The 24,834-nt window shown below is 44.7% G+C and overlaps 3 protein-coding genes across 4 annotated transcripts; 1 reads left to right on the top strand and 2 right to left on the bottom strand.

Moving 5' to 3' along the window:
- Positions 1–1,918: 1,918 nt before the first annotated feature.
- Ik (IK cytokine) lies at positions 1,919–14,999 on the bottom strand. Its single transcript, XM_029547223.1, has 20 exons — positions 14,913–14,999; positions 14,024–14,090; positions 11,945–12,037; positions 11,186–11,245; positions 10,728–10,895; positions 10,451–10,565; positions 10,168–10,238; positions 10,016–10,062; positions 8,249–8,412; positions 7,103–7,211; positions 6,278–6,317; positions 5,927–6,152; positions 5,664–5,682; positions 4,926–5,004; positions 4,061–4,141; positions 3,814–3,871; positions 2,913–3,001; positions 2,620–2,728; positions 2,238–2,272; positions 1,919–2,149 (listed from the first exon to the last, which is right to left on the bottom strand). Exons 1-20 carry the CDS (start codon positions 14,926–14,928, stop codon positions 2,122–2,124), a joined length of 1,674 nt encoding a protein of 557 aa, XP_029403083.1. The 5' UTR covers positions 14,929–14,999; the 3' UTR covers positions 1,919–2,121.
- Positions 15,000–15,145: 146 nt separating this feature from the next.
- Ndufa2 (NADH:ubiquinone oxidoreductase subunit A2) lies at positions 15,146–17,128 on the top strand. Its single transcript, XM_021214722.2, has 3 exons — positions 15,146–15,269; positions 15,400–15,506; positions 16,927–17,128. The coding sequence occupies exons 1-3, from the start codon at positions 15,169–15,171 to the stop codon at positions 17,016–17,018; spliced, it is 300 nt and encodes a 99-aa protein (XP_021070381.1). The 5' UTR covers positions 15,146–15,168; the 3' UTR covers positions 17,019–17,128.
- A 55-nt stretch (positions 17,129–17,183) lies between these two features.
- Tmco6 (transmembrane and coiled-coil domains 6) lies at positions 17,184–23,678 on the bottom strand. 2 transcript variants are annotated; one of them, XM_021214721.1, is made up of 12 exons: positions 23,497–23,678; positions 23,250–23,362; positions 21,317–21,432; positions 21,031–21,214; positions 20,698–20,802; positions 20,443–20,528; positions 20,144–20,260; positions 19,888–19,999; positions 19,617–19,803; positions 18,239–18,333; positions 17,723–17,890; positions 17,184–17,516 (listed from the first exon to the last, which is right to left on the bottom strand). In XM_021214721.1, exons 1-12 carry the CDS (start codon positions 23,579–23,581, stop codon positions 17,400–17,402), a joined length of 1,485 nt encoding a protein of 494 aa, XP_021070380.1. In that variant the 5' UTR covers positions 23,582–23,678; the 3' UTR covers positions 17,184–17,399. The 2 variants fall into 2 exon arrangements, with proteins under 2 accessions (XP_021070380.1, XP_029403124.1); XM_029547264.1 differs by having other exon boundaries at positions 17,391–17,516; positions 17,723–17,769; positions 23,497–23,670.
- Positions 23,679–24,834: the final 1,156 nt, after the last annotated feature.

Below are 24,834 nucleotides of genomic sequence, written 5' to 3'. Positions count from 1 at the left end.
CAGAGAAACGTTGAACATTTGTACTTTAGCTCATGACAAGTTGTACTTGGGCTACCAGGAAAACAAGCATGACAGCTGATGTTCTGGGTATTCCTTTTATCAAAGGTCCTAATAATGACAGTGTTCTGCATGGTGGGGCAGTCCCTGCGACTGGCTGGAAAGGGCCTGCTCAGATTTCTGTGCAACTATGCCTTCAAAGGCATATGGTGGGGCCGGGCGGTGGTGGCACACACCTTTAATCCCAGCACTTGGGAGGCAGAGGATGGTGGATTTCTGAGTTCGAGGACAGCCTGGTCTACAAAGTGAGTTTCAGGACAGCCAAGGCTACACAGAGAAACCCTGTCTTGAAAAACCAAAAAATAAAAAAAAAAAAAAAAAGGCATATAAAACTTTTGAGGTGAGTTGAACATGGTAGGGAACACTTCACTTTACTTGTGGGTGTGGGAGTCAGGTGGATCTTTTGAGAATTCTAGGCCAGCTTGATATAGTGAGATCCCATTGAAAAGGAAAATAAAAAAATGAACATGAAGTGAGGTTAAGGGTTCCAAAGAGCAGAAATACCCTATCTGCCTAGTGATTGGAGCATTAAGAGTACTTGTAGAAACAATATTGATAGTCAACCCTCAGATCTTAATTAGAACTGTGCTGGGACCAAGACATCATTTGTTTAAAGCTATCTCTGAGTACTGTTGAAGAGACAACCCATTTTTTTACCTCTTAAGCGTTACTGGCAAAGTGGGGTTCCTTAAAAAGCACTTTCCTACAGCTGGGGCTTCAGTGGTAGAGAGCTTGTCTCCTATGCAGAGCTGAGTTTGATGTGCAACACCACCAAAACAAAAATACCCTTTCCTAGCAAGATGAAAATGATCAAAGTCCAGAGCTAAGCCTAGTGACATTCTAGCTTCCTTTGGACCTAAGGAAACCACAAATCATGAGCTCAGTATTCAGCTATAAAAAGTAGAGAGCCTAATGAATACCTAATGAACCCCAGACCAAAGTACTGACAAAGAGCAGAAAGGAGACTATTAGTAGGCCTACCCTGGGCCTTGACAAACACCTCAGGATGAAGGATCACGAGGATATACCAGTTTTAACCTCAAGGTACCCACCACCCATTAGTCTCTTAGCCAAGGTCTTGAGTTTAATTCAACACTATTAGTGCTCCTCTAAAGGCATAAATTCATGAAAGGATTTTGTTTCCACAGGTAACTTTCATTAATACAGCTTCACTAAGAGTTTGATCAAGCCTAGGGAGCTGCGACAAGCTATGAGGAGGATCTTAATCCACAGAGAATCTCTACTCTTGGATTAGGACCCTGGCCAGATAGGACTGAGTAGGTCTGGCCATTCAACTTGACAATTCTCTTGCCCACCAGTGACTCTTTCTTCCCTTCTCCCCTGCCAACTGGCCTAGTAAACAGCCTGTCTAGGAATCTAGAATCAGTACAGGAAAAACACAGCAGACTCAATGAAAAAAAGAAATAAAAACACTTGACTGTTCCCAGGTATGGTGGAGGTTTAGTGTAGATGAGGGAAGAGCATGCCAGAGGCATTTGGAAGGGTGAAATGAACAAGATCCTAAACCAGGCCATGTAAGGAGGGGACAGGAGGAAGGGGGTTACTTGGAGCAGCTGCCAAGTGGCCAAAAGGGGTGTGTAACCAAACTGGATGGGTTATAAAGGAATCAGAGAAGCTAAAGGAAAGGGAAGCCCAGGAGTTGAGGGTAAAGATAAAGGGTAGGGTATGACACCAGGAGGATCTGGAACAGGTACGGACTGAGGTATGCTGGGAGAACCGGGCAGCCAACGTCAGCTCTGATATGCTGATAGGCACCTCAGATGAGACCTAACATTCAATACAACTACTGGAACTCTGGAACTTCATGGGACCCTTAAGAAGGAATGCCCAACACAGAAAAGACAGCAAGTTTAACTACATTTAATGGAACATGCTGGGCATGGTGTTGCATTGCCATTAATCTTAGCATTTGGGACAAAGATCAATAGAGTTATACAATAAACATTTATAAACTTTCACAACCAACAACAGTTTGCAACCTTCTGAGGAACTGTAGAAACAAGCAACTAAGAACAGCCATGTGGTGACGGCTGGAACTAGAGATTAATACTTTGGTCTTTTCACTTCGACCCTGAAATCAAAAGAGAAGTAGATCAGCATAGGATCAGTACACTGAACAGTTCTCACCAGGACCAAAGACAAAGAGGGATGCAGCTTACCCATCTGCTTCCATCCTCTTCCTCTTCTCAATGATCTGTAAAAGGACAGTAGTAGTTTATAAGCATGCTGTTAGTAATCTAAGTCCACCTAAAGCTCAAAGATGACCTCTCTCAATTTCCATGACTGTTCCACCCACCTATTCCTGGATCTGTCAATGTCTCTTCTCAACTGAAACCCTCCCACCTAAGAAAGAGTCCACTATGCCAGTGGTGGTGCACACCTTTAATCCAAATACTCAGGAGGCAGAGGCAGGCAGATTCCTGAGTTCAAGGCCAGCCTGGTCTACAGAGTGAGTTCCAGGACAGCCAAGACTACACACAGAAACCGTCTCGAAACAACAAAACAACAAAAAAGAAAGAAAAAAGGCAAGAATCTACTAACTGCACTTATTTTCTTCCACTGTCGATCAAGCTCTGCTTTATCATTGGTTTCTTTGAATCGTCTGGTTTTCCGTCCTTCAGACATCTTGATGCCATACTGGAATGCAGCCCTGGAAAAGGCCATTGTGGGAAGAAAGCATTAGGGTCTCATAGCAGTAGGAAGGTTTTCTTAAAGGGCTCTGAGGGCAAAGGACCTATCTGGACCATTGCAGCTACACTACAATGTACCGCTTAACCCAATATGGTCTGTTCACCAAAATGCCACGTCCTCATTCTCTGCCCGGGTGTACTCACTTGGGCAGAGCCTCCTTGTTGTTCATGTACTCGCTGTACTCCTCCTGAGTATCAAAGTCCCAGCGGCCTAATGGACCCTTCTTGTTACCCTGTAGTATATAGCACATAGAGCTATCAGTGGAAAAGGAATTTTCTCTGAAATAAAACCAGACACCACAATGCCAGATAATATCCACAAGTAATAAATCTTACCCTACTGTTTCCTATGTACTTACAACACACACATTATTCTGTACACTAAACATATACCTTAATTCTAACAAAAATTCTAAACTGAGAATTACAGTTCTATTTTTCTGATACAGAAACAAAGACATTTGTAAACAGGGAAGGAACATGGCAAAGCCACAAAACAAGTGGCAGAAGTAAAATTAAACAAGGTTCCAAGATTAAACCATGGTCTTGGGTATGTGGCTCAGCAATAAAGCACTCACTCAGCATGTGTGAAGCCCCGGGTTTGATCCACAGGACATCAGGAAACAAGAAGTTTCTCTGAATCTGGGTTGTACTCAGTAGTACATTACTAGCAGAGATGCTAAGGTTCCTGGGTCTAATCCCCAACAGGGAAAAGTAAATAAGCTTTCTTTTATTTGGGCATGGTAGTGCACAGCTGTCATCTAAAATCCCAGGAACAGAGAGGTAGAGGGAAGGGGATCAAGAGCTTTAAGTCATCCTCAGCTATATGTCCAGCCTGGGCTACGAGAGCCTTTCTCAAAAACAAAACAACAAAAAACACGAAACCATGTTTATAAGCAATCACTATAGGAGAGAAGTGTCTCCTACAAGTTGTCCTCTGATCTCATGGTCATGAATGGCACATAACTAAACATAAAATGCTTTTTTTTTTTTAATTGCTGATCAAAGGTCCCCAACATCCATAAACACTCTTTTAACTTCATACCTGGTCCATTTTACTATAATCTACCTCTTCATCACTATCTACGGCCATGTCATCCATCCTAAAGAGACAGAACAGTTAAAATGATGCTTTCAATCCATATTACTTTAATTAATTCAGATCCCCACCTGATAAACATCCCAGAACTAAATAGAATTCACCCTAAGAAAGTACCCTTAGCTCCCAACAGGTCAAATTTACATCTCTTCAGCCAGTCACCCCAACCTCCCTTAACTAGGGTCTCACTTACGTGGCTGGATAGCATTCTGCATAACTGTTGGACATGCCAAAGAAATCACCCAGCTGCTTCTTATCTTCTGGCTTCTTCAACTTATGCTATGTTAAAAAAAATTCCATCACTGACAGAAGACTCAGCCAAGAGGGACCAGAGGCCAGAGGCTTCACCATGAACATTTCAGAAGCCAGCTGTAAGCCTGAACTGGATCTCTGGCTGATACATACCACTTCATCCTAGCCAAAACACAGCATAAAGAGAGCAAAGACAGGAACAGAGAAACAACTGGAGGTGGAGGAAAAGAAAATGGCTCTCTACAACCCAGAAACAGCCAGGAATAAATAAGAGTGCATGTCTCAGCACTCAAAAGACAGATGCAGGAGATCTCAAGTTACAGGCCAGCCTAAGCCACAGAGAGAGAGATGCTGTCTGTACTGGCTGGTTTTGTGTCAACTTGACACAAGCTGGAGTTATCATAGAGAAAGGAACCTCCCTTGATGAAATGCCTCTATGAGATCCAGCTGTGAGGCATTTTCTCAATTAGTGATCAAGGGCAGGGAGGGCCCATTGTGGGTGGACCATCTCTAGGCTGATAGTCCTAAGAAAGCAAGCTGAGCAAGACAGAGGAAGAAAGCCAGTAAGTAACATCCCTCTATGGCATCTGCATCAGCTCCTGCTTCCTGCCCTGTGTAAGTTCCAGTCCTGACTTCCTTTGGTGATGAACAGCAATGTGAATATGTAAGCTGAATAAACCCTTTCCTCCCCAACTTGCTTCTTGGTCATGATGTTTGTGCAGGAATACAAACCCTGATTAAGATACTGTCTCAATATAAATAAGGAAAAAAATTAAAACCCAGGAAGAAATATAAATACAGGATATGATTCAGTGCCTTCCCAGCCAGCAGACCCAGCAAATTTCTCATTGATGGACTTGATCAACTCTTTTGCAGATCCAGGTCCTGGAAGAAGAGACAACTCTGCTTAGACTTGAACTGATGCTTTTACAATCTCCTCCTACTAGCCTGATTTCAGCCTTAAAAATGTTCTTATGGGACTCACAAGATAGCTAGCAGACAATAACCCCCTAGCAAGCCCAACAATCTGAGTTTAATTCCAGGAATCAAATAAATGTGGTAGTTCTAGGGGTTTTGTTTTTGTTTAACTTTGTTTGCATTTGAGGCAGTCTTACCATGTAGCCCAGGCTGACCTAGGACTAAGGAGTTTAGGCTGGCCTTGAACTTCTGATCTTACCTCAGCCTCCAGAATGCTGAAATTACAGGTGAGTACAACCACATCTTGCCAGTTAAAACATACTTGTAAAGGATTCCTTTTATTTATCTAGACCTTAACCAAAACTCCAACTAATGAGCAACTCTGGTTACCAGGGTAACTAGATCACTCCATACTCAAGCTCAGCTTCACCTCAAAACTTCAGAACTGAAGAATTTATATGTAACAGCAGATGTGCCCTGCCTAGTCCATAAATTAAGACATCATTCTTATGAGAGCCCCAAACCAGGCAGTCCCACAAATGCTGCCTTCATCAACTGAGAGCAGCAGGGTTCTGCAAGGCGAGCAGACTATTGGAGGAATGCAAGACGCTGTAGACACAACCCACCTTTGTCAACATCCATGGGCTGAAAAGAAAACAAAACTGAAGTCAGTATCATTATGAGGAATTTCCATTCATCTCTTTCTCAAATCTGAATTGATTCACTAATCCACGCCTGCCCCATTTCCAAGATGGTTCTACCTCATTTAGCTGACCAGTTATTACTGTAAAACTACCAAGCTACTAAGGAGGAAATGGGTCCTGGGCCTGGCTAGAAAGGTATTTCTATGGTCAGTTTTCACAGCCTGGTGTCAGAGCCCACATCTCACCTCATCATCCACTTTTGGCTTCTCAAAGTAGCTGTGCCTTTTCTTTTCCTCCTCTCGTTCCCGTTCCCGGTCTCGCTCTCTCTCCCTCTCCCGGTCTCGCTCCCGGTCTCGCTCTCTGTCTCTGTCCCGTTCCCGATCACGTTCACGTTCCCGGTATCTCTCACGCTCCTTGTCCCGAGGTGTCTTGGTTGTGGAAGGAACATAATCCCCAATGTCTTCAAAAATGCTGGGAAAATGAGGTTCCACTAATTGTTAAAATCATACATACCCATAATGGTCATTTCTCCAAGAGGGCCAAAGACAAGACACACAAATATCTTGTTCACAGATGCATGGGGCTGGCATACATACTTCATGTCAGCCTCAGGAGGTTTCTTCTCTTCCAGTTTTCCTGCATTATAAAGAACATCTCTCAGTGCTTTCTTAATTAAAAAAAAAAAAAAAGTTCTATATTTTTAAAAAACGGGGGAGGAGGAGGGATTTGTAAGGGTGGGATGGGAGGAGAGGAGGAGCGGGAGGGAAGCCCCAATTGGGATTAAGTGAACTTAAAAAAAAAATGCTACATTCTGCAATTAAGTAATTAATTTTTTTAAAAATGAGACATGCCTTTAGTCCCAGTACTTGGGACACAGAGGCAAGCAAATCTCTGTGGCCAGCCTGGTCTATATATTGAATTCCAGGGCAGTCAGGACTACATAAAGAGACCCAGTCTAAAACACAAACCACCACCAACAAAATAACAGTTTTATGTGTATGGGTTTTTTTGCCTATTTGTATGTCTGTGCAACACGTATGTGCCTGGTGCACTCAGAGGCAAGAAGGCTCTGGATCCCCTGGAACTGGAACTGGATGGTTGTGAGCATCCCTGAGAGTACTGGGAATCAAGCCTGGATGCTTTTTACTACTGAGCCTCTTCAGTGGTCTCAGTCTTTTAACCCTTTGCTGTTTAAAATACACAAAACCTTCCCACTCTCCTTAATGCTTCAAACCCAACCAGTGGGTTCTGACTGGGTCAAACAGAATTTAGACATACTTCTACCCCAATGCTCCATTTCATCCTTTCCTCCACTATCTAGAAGCCATCCAATGTCTACAAGACAGAGGTTTCAAGAGACTTTGTCTTCACCACCAAATGACCCTCCAAGAGTAAAGTTTCCTTCCCTTCCCATAAGGTACCTTTATCCTTCTTCTTGAGCTTCTTGTTTCGGGTCCCCTGCCTCAGGTATGACAAAATCTGGGTGAGCTTGCTAATAACGATGTCATTTGTAGTCAGTGTAGTCTGGGCCTGGAAAACCCAAGAAGCAAGAATAATATCCCTCTTAGCAGGAATATCACTGTCTTACTATCCATTTACTTAAATTCAAGGACAAGTTATATACAGTTGTTAGCAAGGTAGAGGACTCTTAAGAAGGTGTAATGAAGAAACACTCCAAACAGACGAAATGGTATGAAAAAAGGCCCTGGATCAAAAATTAATATAAACATTCAAGAAATTAAGGAGATTTAAAGAACATGCTGAAAAAAAAGGCTAGAGTCCAGCTGTTGCAGGGCCTGTTTACTCTGAACCCTAAGAACAAGAAACCACAGAAAACTTCTACACAGTGGTGAAACAAAAATTTGCATTTATAAGCTATCACCTTAGTCATGTGTAAAATCTATTAATGGAAAGTAGAGAGAGATTCAGGTAATGGTGTTAAAAGAGTACAAGGTTTCTTTTGAGGAATACACTAATAGAATGGTAGTGGCTATACAATTTAGTGAATATGATAAAACTATTTGCTGTGGACACTAAAAGGGTAGATTATATAGCATGGGAATTACATTTCATTGAAAATAATACACTGGGTGGTTGTTGGTGTTGCACACTTTTGATCCTAGCACTCAGGAAAGCAGAGAAAGAGCTGAGTTTTGAGGCCAGTTTGGTCAACAGAGTGACTTCCAGGACAGCCAAGAGTATACAGAGAAACCTTAACTTGAAAAACCAAACCAACAAAAAAACAACAAAAACACACTGAACTAGAAATAGGAAAAATAGTCATTGAATAGCTCCAGTAAGAAACTGTGGTTATTTCCAGGACAGCCAGGGCTATACAGAGAAACCCTGTCTCGAAAAACCAAAAAAAAAAAAAAAAAAAAAAAAAAAAGAAACTGTGGTTTAGACAAGAACATTGCTGGTGGAGACAAGTGTATTTAACTGAGACTGAGGGGATTTTTATGAAATAAAAATAAAACAGAATATGAGGATACAGTAGATAAGGAACAGGACAAGGGCCAGGCAGATTTGAAGATTCTATGATGGGCTCTCAGAACTTGGTTACTCACCTCCATAGTTGGGCAATCAGCTTTGCTGCGTATGAGAGTGGTGGGGATATCTGTGTCTGCATACTCATCATCCAGGTCTACTACATAGGCCATACGTCCTGGTAAGAACAGCTCATTTCGCTCATATGATTTACTCTTGAAAAGCATCCGATACACATTTCGGCCTATATAAAGGAAAAGATTAGCAAACAGCCAGTGTAACTTCCATTGTTACAGTAGTCATTTAACACCTACTCTGTGCTAAACATCAACCACGTACTATTTATGCTCTACCACAGTACGTCTTCAAAAACCCCTATGCTGTGAGATAAGCATTATTACTTTTTACTGGTTAAGAATACTAAAGCTGCCACACAGTGGTGAATGCCTTTAATTCCAATTCCTTGGGAGGCAGAGGCAGGTGGATCTCTGTGGGTTCAAGGCCAGTCTGGTCTATAAAGCTATTTCCAGATTAGCTAGGGCTACAAAAAGATATCCCTTCTCAAAACAAACAAACAGACAAACAAACAAAGAATACAAAGCTAAGCCAGAAGTAGTGACACAAACCTTTAATCCCAGCACTCAGAAGGCAGAGGCAGGTGAATCTCTGTGTAGCCCTGGCTGTCCTGGAACCCACTCTGCAGACCAGGCTGGCCTCGAACTCAAGAGATCCATCTGCCTCGTGCACCAGCTCCACCAAGCTAGTTTAAGATTTTATTAATGACAACAGAAAAACACTACACTGCAAGCTCATTATACACAGTTATGCATTTCATTTCTCTTCACTCCTAAACAACCACACAGGTACACATTAGGCTAATCTTATATACAAGAAAAGTGAGCATAGCACACACCTAGTGGGATTTCATCAGGAGGAATCAAATCCAGGTCTCTCCACATTCTTTAATCTCTAGCTACGCTACATTCTTTTCATGTGTGCACATGTGAAAGTCAACAATCCTTTGCGGTGTCAGTCCTTAAATACCATTCTCTTATTGGTCTGGAGTTCACCAAGTTGACTAAGCAGGCTAGCCAGCAAAACCGAGGAATCGACCTGTCTCTAGGTCCCCAGCACTGAAATTATAAGAGTGCCACCACACCCAGCTTTTATATATGGGTTCTAGGTATCAACTCAGGTCTTCCTGCTTGAGCTTATAAAAAGAAACACTTTACCAACTGAATTATCTCTCTAGTCATCCATGCTACCTTCTCTATATTTTTGTTATTTTGTTATTTATGTTCAGCTTTTAAAAAATTAATTGGCTTTATTTACTCTTTCACTTACTTTGTATTTGAGATGGGAATCTCATGATGCAGCCCAGGCTTGCCCTACTCTTAGTCAAGACTTCTTCTATAGGTATGCATCACCATGTTATCAGTTATTTTGAGTTTTTCAAAGCAGGGACTTGCTAAGTACCCGCTGCTGGCCTTCAACTGGCCATCTTTAGCCATGTGAGCTCTAGGTCTATACCTCCTACCTATCCACCCTTCTCTGATTCACACATAGAAAAGACATGGAAAGGCTCCTGTCTAACTGAAGAGACATAAATGATATGGAAAATAACTAAGTCCATGTCTGGGTCCACTGAAAATACTTCATGCCAGGTGGTGATGGCCCATGTTTAATCCCAGCACTTGGGAGGCAGAAGCAAACAGATCTCTGTGGGTTTGAGGCCAGAACTACAAACTGAGTTCCAGGACAGCCAAGGTTACACAGAGAACCCCTGTCAGAAAAAAAAAAAACAATAAACTTCCTTATAATCCACCTAAAATGCAAACACTACTCACCAAGGCGTGTTTTAAATTCAATTTTGTTCTCAGGATCCTCATCTTTCCTAAAAATAGAAGAAGAAAATATTGGGGAAGGGGCAATATAAAGAGCAGAAAATGTCCCCAGTAAGTGCTCACGTCCACTGTTAAGCCCTCTGCTGCTGACTCACTTGGTTTCCTTTTGGGGCTTTTCCATGAGTTCCTCTTCCTCCTTCTCTTTGCTGGCAATCTCAGCGCGCACCTAAACAAGTACACAAGTGTAAAAGGAAGGATCGGGCCCGTAACCACACCTGAGAGAAGACTTCCCCAAGGAATTCAGTCACAAGTTCTACAGACAGGGCACCTATAATTCTTCTGCCAAACTAATTGTCTGGACAATCATGTGTCTTTCGCTTTACAAATGTCCAAACATGAACACTAATATTTCTCTCCACATCTTTAAATAGAACTCACCTTTTGAAGCAAGGCAAAATCCAAACCCTTCACCAAATGGGTGTGTTCCATATCACCACCCAAGAATTTGGACTCCTGAATCAACTGTCTTCTCTTCTCTGCTGCTGATTTGTCCCTGAATAATGAAAGAGCCATGTTGAAAGAGTCCTTTATGAATGACAAATTCCTTCTGAAACGTCAGAGTGTGCTGTAGAGTAGGTTAAATTGAAAAAAAACATATAGTGTGACTGTGTCTCTGATTGGATGAAAACAGGCCTTAGGATCCCCGCTTACTCACGCCTCAGCAGTGGGGCCCACAGCCCTGTAGTTGGCTGTGGTACTTATCAGCTCGGTTTCCTCATAGTCTTTGTTTACACCATCTCTCCGTTCCTTGGCACGGTCCCGGTATTTCTCTGCGAGTTCTCTCTCTCTCTCAATTTCTTGCTGGCGAAGCTTGGCATAGTAACTGTGACCAGAGAAAGGCAATGTATAGCTTACCAGCTCCTATCTCAAGGCCAACACAAATGTTCCTCTTTCCCTATACCTTTAAGTAGCTCTCTGTGGTGAAAACTATGTATGTCCTGATAGAGCTGCCAGTCAACTCTTGATTGTTGTCAACCTCAGAAATTCAGTTTCCTCTAACTCAGATTTTCTCTTTTACTACTACCACATGCCCTCTCAGAGATGTACCTGTCTGTTACTATACAACTCTACTCTTTTGCCCTTACAAAGCAATCTCCTCCACTATCCCTTTACCTTTTCTTTTTCCTCCTTCGTGCAGCTGGGTCTTCATCCTCATTGTACTCTCTTGGCATCCTAGAAGACACAAGAAACTCACTCATAGTAAAATTATGCCCCAGTCCTTAAAACTCACAAGGCATTGAGAACATCAGAGGCTGAGATAAAAGGATAAATTCAAGGCCAGCCTGGACTACATGGTAAAGTCCAGTCAAGTCTAGACAATGTCTCAAAAAAAAAAAAAAAAAAAAGAAAGAAAAAGAAAAAGAAAAAAAGAGCAAATAGCCAGTTGTGACAGCACACAACCTTAGGTCTCTGTGAGCACAAGGCCAACCTTGTCTACACAGTGACAAGGCTAGCTAGCCATGGTTACATAGTCAGACTATTCTTAAATAAGAGAAAAAAAAAACAAAAACAACACAATACAAAAACCAGTGCTGATCAGGCAGTCATAATATTATCAATATTTGTATCTTCTCAAGTTTTAAAAAGCATCATAGTTAATTGACACTAACATTACATACCATCCAAAAACCCTGTTGCAGACTATATAGAAATAATAACAGGTCCAGAAATCTGTCCATTTGTACAAGCAATGACTCCATTACTAACACTCATGAAGGAATAGTAAGAACCCGGAGCCTCCCCAGGCATCACTGAGACTTCAGTCTTTATAGAGAAAGAAGTCGGGAGCAGAGGCTTTAAAAGACGGCTTTTCAGAGTCCAACAAACTCTGGTTCCACACAAATGGACAGACAGGAATAAAAGAAGACTTACTCATGGTGACGTGACTTAGAAGGTGGTGCAGAAGTAGGTGCAGCTCTTGGGGTCATAAGAAGTTTCCTGAAGTCTTCATTGGTAAGTTTTGATCTGTAAGAAATTGCAAAAATAATTAAAATTAGTCACCAATAGGAAAGAAGTATGTAAAATACATGATTAACTTTACTGAAACAACGGAAATGCCAATTTCAACACATTACTGTTAACTATGAAATGTTCTTGCTTTTGTTTTGTTTTGTTTTTTAAGACAGGGTTTCTCTGCATAGTCCTGGCCATCCTAGAACTTAACTTTATGGACTAGGCTGTCCTTAATCTCCGAGATCTGCCTGCCTCTGCCTCCCAGGTACTGGGATTAAAAGTATGTGCCACCACCTCCTGCTCAGAAGTTTCACTGAATCAAACGTGAGTGAACCTTTTAAGAATGCTGTGATGGGGTGGAGGGAGGCTTAATTCTTTTCTAAAACAAGGCACACAACAAAGGGGAAGGTTTAGTCAAAAATGGGACTTGCAGGTCACTGTCGCACATATAGTGACAAAAGATGAAAACAATGAGGCAGGAGGATCACTAATCTGAAGCAAGCCTGGGCTACATCTTAAAGACTAAGGCTATAAGGCCCTAGGTTCAATCCTCAGCATTACCAGAGGGGGTCGGGGGAGGCAGAGAGACAGGGAGAGACAGAGAGAAAGAGAGATTCGTAGGTTGGAGTGTAGGAGTACATGCATATAAATCCCAGCACTTGATAGGCTGAGACAGGAGGATGATCAGATTAAATCCTTTCTCAAATAAGTAAATACAAACAGAAACAAGGTATACCTGTTCTGTATGAGCCTGCACCCTCCGCATTCGGGACTCGAGGGAGGAGGAAAGCAGTAAGTTCCATGCCAGACTCAGATAAGGTGCCCTCTATCTCCAAAAGAGAGGGCTGGGAAGAAAGCTAGGTGGGGAAAGTGCTTGTTGTACAAGCCTAACAGTCCAAGTTCAGGTCCCCAGATCCCAGGTGTGCTGGCTTTATGTCAACACAGCTGCGGGGCATTTCCTCAATGAGTGATCAAGGGGAGAGACCCCTTGTGGGTGGGACCATCTCTGGGCTGGTAGTCTTGGATTCTATAAGAGAGCAGGCTGAGCAAGCCAGGGGAAGCAAGCCAGTAAAGAACATCCCTGCATGGCCTCTGCATCAGCTCCTGCTTCCTGCCCTGCTTGAGTTCCAGTCCTGACTTCCTTGATGATGAACAGCAATGTGGAAGTGTAAGCTGAATAAACCCTTTCCTCCCCAACTTGCTTCTTGGTCATGATGTTTGTGCAGGAATAGAAACCCTGACTAAGACATCAGGGAAGAGCTGGGCACAGCAGTACAACTATCTGTAATCTAAGTACAACACTTATCAGGAGATGGGAAGCAAAACCAGAAGAATCATCAGAAGCTGCAGGCCTACCAACCTGGCTGCCAGCAGTGAACAAAAGAAACCCTATCTCATAGCAAAGTGGAAGATGGAGACCTAACCCCAAGGTTATCCTCTCATCTCTACATGTGCACCTACCCACACACTCAGAGTAATAATAAATATAAAAGGGATGGAATTTGTGAAGTTACAAAAGATAATTTCACTCTCTTTTCCAATGCTTAATTTTCACCAGGGAAAATTCCTATATATACAATAAAGTAACAAAAACACTAGACTCTTTCTGGCCATAACTTCTCTTCTAATAATTCATATAAGATTCACAGAAATAAAGATAAATGTTCCAAATTTTTCCTTTTCTTTTTTTCTTTTTTTTCTTCTTTTTTTTTCCCCATAATTACCACCTTACTGAAAAACTGACACCAAACAATCATTTTATATAACTTACAAAATTAAGCATAATTACACCATCTTGCTAAGGTAAATGAACTTATGATAAAGCTTTCTATGGAAAAAAATAAGTTGTATAGGTTAGCATTTTCCTTTCAATAAACCATCTTCTATGAACTGCTGCACCATTTTTGCCAAGAAAATCCTCTGAATTCTTTTGCCCTCTCTACTATCTCTCTTGCTCATTGCTAAACCCATCCCATACACCAAAGACAAACTACTCACTGGTGGAAGGAATGAGGATCATCCACATCGTGGCCATCTGGAGCCAAAGGGTTAGAGAAGGGCTCACCTTAAAGGGGGGAAAAAAAGACATTAAATCAGTCACTCATTTAATGTGTGGAGTTCCCTACAAGAACTAGCGATTATAAAAATAAGCAACATAGTAGGCAAGAAGAGGAGCAGCGATTATGCAGTAATGCTGAACTGGGAGGACTACAAGAAACTGTATTACCAGAAACTGGGAATGGTGACCCACACCTGTAATCCCAGCACCAAGGAGATTGAGGCAACAAGGCCGTCGAGATTTCGAGGCCAGTTTGTGCTATGCATCCATTTTATCTCAAAAGAAAATGAGCAAAAGAGCTGCTTGTGGAGGCTGTCACCCCTGTCATGCACCCGTCACCCCAGCACTTGACTAGTGGAGACAGAAAGGCCCCTGTGTTCTAGATCCTAGCTCACTTGTAAAATAAATAAAACGTCATAAAGCAGGGTTTTCTTAAACGAGTTATCAACAATCTTCCCCGCCCCAACCCCTAATGCACTACATCAGCATCTGTAATCCCAACTACTTGGGACTTTGAGGTTTGCCTCAGAGCGTAGCGAGCCCCTCCCCTCCCGCGTCAAATAAATAAACCACGTCCGTAAAAGAGAGGCACAAGCCATGGTTTACTAAGGAAAAGATAGGGAGGTAGAGCTGCCTCAAAAAATTCAAAAACGCCGGTCCTCCACAAAAGAAGGGAAACTTGAGGGCAGCTCAGCTGGGCCTCTCCTAAGGACCAAAGGTTCGCGCGGCTCCATCAGTCACACGACACCGGGCTTGAATTCAGCAAACTCGACGAGCCTAGTGTCTCTAGTCCCGCGGGCAGGAAAGAGTGGTCGACTCGAGCCTTACTGTCTCGTTCTGGCATTTTAGCAGCAGCCTCTCAACGTCCGCAATCGCGAAATGTCCCCAAACAAAACAGCGGCGACAAACTTTTATCCACAATGCACCACGAACACCTTCTTCCGTCGCGTCACTACGTGCTACCTCCTGCCATTGGCTAAGATTTATCCCGCCCCCTCTCTGCGTCATACAATCAATGGCGAAGACTATTGGTCCGATTGAGGTGCCTGAAAGGTCGTGATTGGGCGCTCCTTTGCTAACAAAGATGGCGGCCGCCGCTGCAAGCCGAGCGGTCGGTGCAAAGCTGGGGCTGCGTGAGATTCGCCTTCACTTATGCCAGCGTTCCCCGGGCAGCCAGGGTGTGAGGTGAGGCGGAAGCGTGGGAAGGCGAGTGGGCTTCGGGAGCTGGAGCTATGACCTTGACCTCCGGGGAGGGGCGGGGGCGGGGGCTGTGCACCTTTGCCCGCTAGCCGCAGTCTCTCCTCCTGCCCTGCAGGGATTTCATCCTGCAACGGTACGTGGAGCTGAAGAAGGCGCACCCAGACCTGCCCATTCTCATCCGCGAATGCTCGGAGGTGCAGCCCAAGCTCTGGGCCCGCTATGGTGAGTACTGGTCGCCGGAGGTCAGGGGCCCGGGTTGCAGAATATGCGGGATGGAGAGATGAAGGGGTCTGCGAACGTCCTGGGAAAACGGGGCTGAAGGACCAAAACTCGCACTGATAAAGGAATTCACATTTACTTAGTTGTGTGATGCTTTTTATTCATGGCAACATATTCATGGGGTCTAACTGGGTCCTGGGCTAGACTCAGGAATTTTTTTTGCAGTTCAGAGTGTACTATATATAAAAGACTTGCTTCTCCATGTCAGCCTAGGTCCTTGAGAATCACATCTTAGCCAGTACAAGGTCAGGGACTGAGAATTTTAGTAACGTTGAGCATTTTATGCTTACAGCTTACGCTGGGTATTTTAACTCATTGTCATTAGTCTTTATTAATGTTGTGAATGGGTGTTTTTCTTTTGTAAATACTAGAAAGCTGAGTCTAAAATTATGCAGCTCCAATAGAATAGGATTGAGCTTTTGCATTTTGTGCCCCTTCCTTGTAGCGTACTATGGTTGGCTCCCACCATTCCGTTGTTACTTGCCCTTAACTGCATATTACTGTCTCAAAAAGGCATTGCTGAGCCAGCCTGTAAATCCCAGCTTTAGGTACTCAGGCAGAAGCAGGAAGATCACAAACTCGAGGCCAGTCTGAGGCTAGAGTGTGCTCAACGCCTGAGTAAGAAACTTAGTGAAATGTTATCTCAAAGTTTCAAAGAAAATGGTAATTGCCTTTCATGTGAGAGGCACTGGGTTTGATCATCAGTACCAAAATGAGGCACTCTCTGATCAGTTATAACATTGCCTCCAAAATTACACTAGTCCTATTTATTTCCAAAATCTGAAATTTTGTTACTATGTTGAGTAGATAATACTCAAACTAAATGGTGCCATTTTAATCATTTCAATTCTGACAAAGGACTTTCTGTGGGTGAGGAAAGTCACATCCTACTACAAATTTGTTGTAATCAAGACTCCTATAAACTAATAAAACAGGTTTCCTCCTAAAGCACACAGAAAGACAGACAGAAGTAATCGTAGTGTGTAGTGCTGTATGTGCATAGTACCACATATTATGCTATAGCCGGCCAAAACGTGGACAGTCGGCGAAGGCTGGACCCCTGGTCAGTAGTTAATGCCTACAGTGACCTTAAAGCATCACTCAAGACACATTTCCTCCCATACAAAATTCTACTAGGGCCTGGGATTTCTTAATAGATTGACTGAATTAATGCTAAGTACAGTAAAACCACTTTTTTAAAGGCAGGATTGTATATAGCCATAGCCAGCCTGGAACTGGCTGTGTCCATGAGCCACTGTGTTCAGTGAACTGTATCTCTTTCCTTTCTTATCCTAGCAACTTTGAAAAAATGCCCTTTATAATTTGGATATGCAGGATATTCATTTGAATCCCCTTTCCTCAGCTTTTGGCCAAGAGAAGACCGTGTCTCTGAACAATCTAAGTGCTGATGAGGTAACCAGAGCCGTGCAGAATGTGCTAAGTGGCAAAGCCTGAAGGGTCTCCACTGAGGATGTGAGCGAGAGCACCTGAACCTGCTGGACTGAAGACAATGTGGGGAAATGTGTTCTTTTGATCCTTATAAAGCTTACGCTGTACAGTGTTGCTTCAGAATTTCCTCTTCATTCTCCCTCTTACTGCACAAACACTGAGGCAAAGTAGTTTTATATAAAAATACTGCTTTATTTCTCATCAAAAAAGCACCAGGTGCCAGCTGTGATGTCTCATGTCATTAGCCAACTTGCTGAAGAGGATGAAACAAGATCTCAAGTGCAACACCACACTCGGGTCTAACAAAATGCTACTAGCTTCTAAAATGAACTAGGAGACCCTAGGATAAATATGCCATGGGGTAAAGGGCGACACTGAGCAGCCAGGTCATCCATGAATAGCAGCTGTCTGATGGAGAGCGCGAATCCTCTCCTGAAGCTGAGTTTCCTCCTGATGCTTTTCTAGGGCCTGCAGCCCTGACTGCTGCAGGAAGGATCGGGCAGCCTGAGGACAGAGAAAGACAGGCATTTAAACCCTAAAGCCCAATTCCCGGAGCCCACTTCTAAGATGGTGCATTCCTGACAAGATGAAGGTTCTGACTTTCAGCCACATAGGCATAGGCTAGCCTTGCCCAGAGAAACAGACTGGAAGAGAAGGGCACCATAATAGGATCAGTGGCTTCTGAGTAAGAGATTGCAAAGCACACCCACCTCTGGCTGATGCAAGAATAGCAGCTGTAGCAGCTCCAAACTCTGGCCTACGATTTCGGTATCAGAGAGAGCCAGTGTGTTAAGCAAGCAGGAGAGTAGGGGTCCTGGCCACAACCGCTGGCAGTAAGCTGGACCCTTCTCTACGACATTGCACAGAACTGTGAGCACCTACAGACACAAAGACATGCCCCCCCCCCCCAACAAAAGATGAAAACCAAAACTTTTATAACAGGATAAGCAAGGCTGGCTATGTACCCAAGCACAACTGCAGGCTCTTCTGCATGTCATTCCCACAACCACCTCTGAGACACTACCCATGGGTAAGGGAAGAGATTGGTGCCTCCAGTAGTTTGTTGATTTGCCCAAATAGTAGTCAGGCTACACCTAGACTGTACCAGCTCTGAAGCCATACCACACCACCTACCAGCTCTCAATTAAGGGTACTTAAGAAAGCCGGGTCTGTTCTATTTGCTTTGACCAGCAGTTCATGAACTCAGATGTTAGGCCAATACATACCAACATGCATACCACATTTGATAGTGGCAACAACTGCAGGAGCGGCTCGATCAGATCCAGAGAGAGTAAGGAGGTACAAAAAGTAGGACTGTTTGCTGAAAAGGAAAATGTCACATGAAGTACCTTTAGCTCTGAATGGCTACCCCCACGATCCTACCCACGACAACCTAGGCCGTGAAGAACTAGCCTCTCTATAAAGGTCCATATCCTGCTCAGTCTCAAATAAGTACACCCACTCTCCAAATGAGAGGCATATGGGCCTTCAGGGACAAGAAACGTCCCTGGAGCACGCGCAAGCAGACATTAGCATCCTCTTGAGTCTCTGCGCCCCCACACTCCATTCCATGAGGCCCCTGACCACAAACGTAGCCCCCAGAAGGATAAGAGGACCAGATACTTCCTTAACTACATCTTTGAGGAACCACCATTTCCGGACCTCAGATAGGGACTGATGGGGACAACAACAACTCCCAAGGGGAGATGGGTACATTCTGTCCTGTTGCTGAAGTCCCCTGCCCTTGGTTCTTCCAGCTCAACTGTTCCCACTTCCTGTCTCTAGTAGCTTCAAGCTCTGAGATCAGTGTACCAAGAGGCTAAACATGCCATGGAAGGGTTTGTGTTTGTAACATGTATATACATGGCATCCAGTACTGAACATACTAGGAAGTTATGGGACCTATTTGTGTGTACAAATGAGCTCTCTCAAGTGTGCAAGACACTGTGTGTCCACACGGGGGAGCTCGAACTTCATTTTCAGTCTCCTAATTGCAGGAACTTAAAGCCTAGGTTGGCCACATGCCCCAGAATTTTCAGAATGACTAGGTCAAAAGAGGAGACCTTTGGCTAATTGGGTCTACAAGAGGTGCACTTCATCTGGAAGATTTTTTCTGACCGAAGCTTCAATAGAGTTTTATTTACAGAGCATCTTTGGCAAAAACTGGTGAACAGGCTAAAGCTGAGAGACAGGAAGAGGTGTAGGGTGGTTAACCCTGAGGAAGAGGTAGGGATCCCTGGGACTGCTTTCATCCCATCCTGAAGGGACTGAGACCCAGGCAATTTATTGGAGAAGTGGGGAGGAAAAGATTGCCTGGCAGCCATGGGTAAAGGGAGGGAGGGTCTTCCTTCAAAGAGGTCCTTTCAGGGACTCAAGGATCCACCCATGCAAGATGGATATAAGATGAGAGACCTTCACTGACAGGGTAGGGAAAGGTTTGGACCCCTCCTGTAGTTTTTGAATTGTTCCCCACAGGTCTCCCCCTTATTCTCTGCCTTTCTCTCAATCTGTATTTTGTTTCCTAACAAATCTACCCTTCCTTTGGCCTTAATAAATATTTTAATGGTGATAAAAGATCAGGCCTAGGCAGAATGTAATAGATACCAGTGAGGTTGTTGAGGAGCCAGAGGCCCTCAGGTAGCAAGGCAGGCTGTTTCTGAAGGAAGAACTGGAGAAAGATAAATAAGGCTGCCACAAGTCGCTCGTCTCTGAGCTCCATTTGCTGTCCCATGGCCTCTGCTGGCACTTCTGTTAACAGGTTGCTTAGACACCGAAGAACAGGGCATGCAAGCTGCAAAGACAAGTTGAGCATAATAGACACAGCAGAAACATACAGGCAGAGTGTAAAGCAAGCCCCACACATCCTTTCCCTTACCAGCTCTAGTCCCACATCGTCCATTCTCTGCACAGCCCCAGCCAAGTCCAACAGCAGCAGTGCCAACGTGGGCAGAGCCCCATGCGTGAGGAGCACAGCATTGTTGACCTGACTGGGTGACAGGAAGCAGGCAGTCACTATCAAGTCAATCCTACCTTTAAACTACAAAATAATTCCAGAAACTAAATTCAGTATGAAGACTTAAGTCATATGTAGGGAGCCCCAGGAAAGACATTGTTCCCAATTGGCCTGTTACCTGCAGATGATATAGTGAAGGCACCAGGCAAACTCCATGGCAACCCCAAGGTTCAGCTTCGGGCCTGGTTGCATCAACCGTAGCATCTGCTGGGGAAGACTGGAGTCCAGAATAGAGCTGCCAGCAAAAGCAGACTGTGAGCAGGAACCAGGGAGATACCAATGGCTCCTCTCAAACACTTATAATGAAAAAGTATCCAAGCCCCAGATTCTCCCTAGCAAGGCCGTCAAAATGTGGAGATCAGACCTGATCAAGCAACCCATGAGACAGTCAACCATAGCCGGGCATTGTTTACTCACGGAATGATCTTCTCTGGGGCTTCCTTAGCCTGCAGAAGCTGGGACAAGGCATATCCAAGCGCTTCCAGCACAGCCACATGGGGGGACTAGAAACAGACGGGGTAGAGATCAGTCGATCATACTGGAAAATGGGTCAAAAGGACCCAGGCTTAACCCTTTGAAGAAGGTAGAGGTTGGAGCTACCTGGCTAAGCAGTGGAGCATGTGTTGAGAAGCTTAGGGAGGCTTGCTAGGGAGAGACCGAGGAAGCACTCACCTGGATGCAGGCAGCAAAGGCTGGGACAATGCCCTGTGGCAGGAGCTGCTTTCTCACGGCCTCACTCTCCACGATGAGGTTCCCCAGTGTGTACAGACACAGCTCCTGAGGGCAGGCAACAGAAGCACTGGGCTGGGCTCGTCTCACACCAAGCCAGCGAGGGGTGGGAGAAGGAAGATGGCATGTTCCTGTCCTCGAAGCTCACAAAAGAGGGGAGATGATGGGTGTGTGCACTGGTTTGTTTTTTTATTTTCCTGTACCTGCCAGCTCAAGCTGACCCCAAAGGTATATATAAACTCTAAGCCCGAGCAAGGTTAAAAGAACAAGCCTTACTATGAAGTCTGAGCTGTGACCTGAGAGGTAGGTGAGGAGGTAGGAAGTCGCTGGCAGGCAGGCCTCAGCCACTGCAGACTGCTCAGAATGAGAGAGCTCATGAAGGCACCGAGCCGCCTCAAGCTGCAACAGGGCCCGGTTGCTGGTCAAGAGCCCGACAAGGGTCCGCATGCTGCCCTCCAGTCTGCATGAATGACACCACAACCCTGCTAAGCCTGGGGTCTATCCCCTCCACTCTCTTGTCCCTGGAAAGTCCCAGCCAACCACTCACACCACCAACTCTGACCTGATGAAGGTTTGCTGTGTGTCAGGGTGCTGCAAGCCTCGACGAAGGCTGACCAGAGCCTTCTCCCTCTCCTTTTCATCTGTTCCCCGTTGGGCTAGCCGAAGGAACTGCTGGACCTGGGTCCCAGAACAGGAAAAGGATGACATGTAATTGACGTGAAGCACACTCTAAGTCTCTTGTCTACCAACTCCATCTGTGACATCTTCAATATCAACACACATTCAGAACTTGTTATTGGTAACCATATGGCCTGGCATGGTGGGACAAACCAAGTTTGAGGCCAGTCTGGTCTACACAGTAAGTTCCAGGACAGCTGGAGCTACCAAGAGACCTTATCTCAAAAAAACCAAACAAACCAACAAATTAATATGGCTACTAAGCACCATTTTTTCAGGCAAGTTTGTTAGGCAAAGGATCTTGGGAGCCCTATCACTAACTTCCAAAGAATCTGAACCTGATTCAGCATCTGAAAAAATAAGAATATCTACTCCATCTTCTTATAGGGCTATTTCCAGGATAATATTAAACCTCTCCACCTGGCGAAACCTCCCTCCCTTCACCTGTCTTCCCATGCAAAGTACAGTCCAGCGACACCTAAAAAACAACATGTTCAAATATGCACATCTATTGCCTCTGTGCTGTGATATACTCCAGACTCTACATCTTTCTGATTTCTGCTCTTCGTGGCCTCGGGGAAGTTAGTGCTTTCTGGCTTCCTCCAACAAATGTATGAGTTTTTCTTGTGCCCCATTTTCCTCCTATGATAAAAATGATAAGAAGTTTGTTTCCTTCATTGGTCTTTAAACACTCTGAGCTCCATCTTGTCAGTCGTTGTGTGCCTCAATGCTCAATGTCCTGGCATAAAGGAACCATACAATGACTAAACGTCATAGCGTAGGAGCAACTGCTCTGTCAAATAATATATTACCACAGGCACTACTAAGACATAAGCAATGTCTGCTGGATGAATAGATACTTTCATTTGCTCGTTCAGTAAACCTGGGCTAGAGATGAAGTGCAGTCGGTAAAGGCTTGCCAGGCTCCGTCAAATTTCTGGACTAGATTCTTGGCACCCCGGAAGGCAAGTGTGGTGGTGAACAAGGAAGCCCAACACTTAGGATGTGGAAGAGGATAAAAGTTCAAGGTCACCCTCAGCTACAGTTTGAATATAGACTGGGATACAAGAGACCCTGTCAAACAAAACAAACATTAACAACAAAAAAGTAACCAACAGATTTATTCCAGATATTGTGCAAGTGTATCTGGACTTTTTCCCCCCAGGGTCTTCCTATGGAGCCCAAATTGGCCTCAAGCTCAGGGTCCTTCTGCCTCAACCCCCTAAATGATGGAATTACGGGTGAGACACACCACACCTGCCTCCTGTCAGAATCTAGGTAAATCTAGTTTGGAGAGCGGGACATGATGGTGCATACTAGTAATTCTAGTACCTGAGCTGAGGCAGGAGGATTGCCAGTTTGTGAGACACTAAGAAAACAAAACAAACTTTAGATTTAGTAAACACACAGACCTTGTTGAGACAGCTGGTCTATGTTCCAGGAACTGAAAATGAGACAGTGGCCGGGTTGACGTTACCGACAAGTCAGTAAGAGGTTAGACTATGTAGAGTTTAGCAGGTCGATGGAAGGATTTTGGTTTCTGTGTTTTAAAAAGGAACAGGGTGGCAAATGAAGACCTTTTTAAAAGGAAGCTAGTAAGGAGCATCCTACGCTAGAGACACCTACGCTAGAGGAACCATTGACTCGGGAACTCTTTAAAGAGGTTTTTAAAACAATAGGAATGACTTGATGGACTGATAGAAGGATGAGGGGCACTGAGTGGTACAGGGTAATTCATCCGGTTTCCGGCTTGATCCAGCGAATGGCTGGAGGTTAAGAGTGGCTGGCATTCAGACGTGGGTTGCCCAGCCTCTCACCTCGGCTTCCCCAAGGAGCACAGCTGCACTCTGGCCTCCGGCTTCTTCCGGGGCGTCTTCCCTCAGCAGCCTCTTGCTGACTAACTGCTGCTCCCTCCGCGCCTTCCGCAGGGCTGGGGGCAGAGGAACGGCTCGGTTAAGGATGAGAAGCTAGGGAGCACACACTCGGCTCAGAGCCAGGAGTCTCTTTTCCCTACTCCCAACCGCCACACGTGCATTTGCCCCTGGCTTCCGCGTCCGTCCACACCTGCCTCCCGCTCCCGCCGGCGGCGCCGCAGCTCCTCCACCCCAAACGCCAGCGACCTGAGACGGCCCGGCCGCCGAGTCCACATCCTGCCGGCAAAGCTACGGCGCGGCCCGAGGAAGGTTGCGACTGCGCAGGCGCTGAACAAAAAACCCGAAGGCCAGAAAAAAAACAAAAACAGTCCTCTCCCCGAGACAGGGTGGGGCTGTGCGTGAGGGCAGGGCGATGGTGCGAGGGCGTGGTCAAGCCAGAATTTCGAAGTTGGTAGGCCGACTCTGCTGTCTCTCAGAACTCAAGCTCGTGAAAGAGACCGCCCCAGGCCTGAGGTGTCACCCTCCACTCAAGCGCACGCCCACTCCAAGAATTCACTGATTAATTCACGATTACTCGGTTTCCACTGATGAGCACTTCCTAAATGCTTAAAGCAAAATATTCCATTGAGAGATGGCTTTAAGAGCATGGACTACTCTTCCGGAAGGGCTCTGGGACCAATTTCCAGCATTCAAGCAGCTCACAACGACCTACCTGTAACTCCAGTTTCTGCACGCATGTGAAGCCATGCAGGCACACTAGGCATACCATAAAAATAAATCTTTCTGGCCTTGGTGGCACATGCTTGTAACTCGAACACTCAGGAAGCAAATGCAGGATTCCTGAGAATTTGAGACTACCTGGCTCACTTACCGAGTTCTAGGCCAGCCTCGCTCCCTCCCTCCTCCTCTCCCTCCTCCCCCCCTCCACTGTACCTTAAGTAGGTTCCCTTTCCTCTCCTCGTGAAAGTTGGGCATATCCTATTCTGCCAAACCTTTCTCTAATTTGCCTCTTGTAGTCACTTTCAAACATGGCTGATTCCTTCTACAAACTAATTTTCTGTGTGGTCAAATATCCTGCAGCAGGACCCCTTTTAGAAGGGGGTAGGGGTAGTAACTAAAAATAAATCTTTTATTTAATAAACATTTATTTATTTTTTATGTGTATGAGTGTTTTGACTGAATGTATGTCTGTGCACTGTTGTGTATCCGGTGCTTGTGGAGGCCAGAGGACAGTATCACAGTTCCTGGAACCAGAGTTAAAGACAGGTTTTGTTTTGGGTTTGTGTGTGTGTAGCGGAGGGGGGTGGGTTCTGGTTGGGTTTTTTGTTGTTGTTGTTGTTGTTGTTTGGTTGGCTTGGTTTTGTTTTTTGAGACATGATTTCTCTATATAGTCCTGGCTTAGAATTCACTCTGTAGACCAGGCAGGCCTTGAACTCAGAGATCTGCTGGTCTCTGCCTCCTGAGTGCCAGGATTAAGACCACCACCCAGCAGCGTAATTAGTTTTGTTTGCTTTTTTTTTTTTTTTTT

This window comes from Mus pahari, chromosome 15 (genome assembly GCF_900095145.1).
Source record: "Mus pahari chromosome 15, PAHARI_EIJ_v1.1, whole genome shotgun sequence".
Classification (NCBI taxonomy): domain Eukaryota; kingdom Metazoa; phylum Chordata; class Mammalia; order Rodentia; family Muridae; genus Mus; species Mus pahari.
This window is presented reverse-complemented; position numbering and strand designations above follow the sequence as displayed.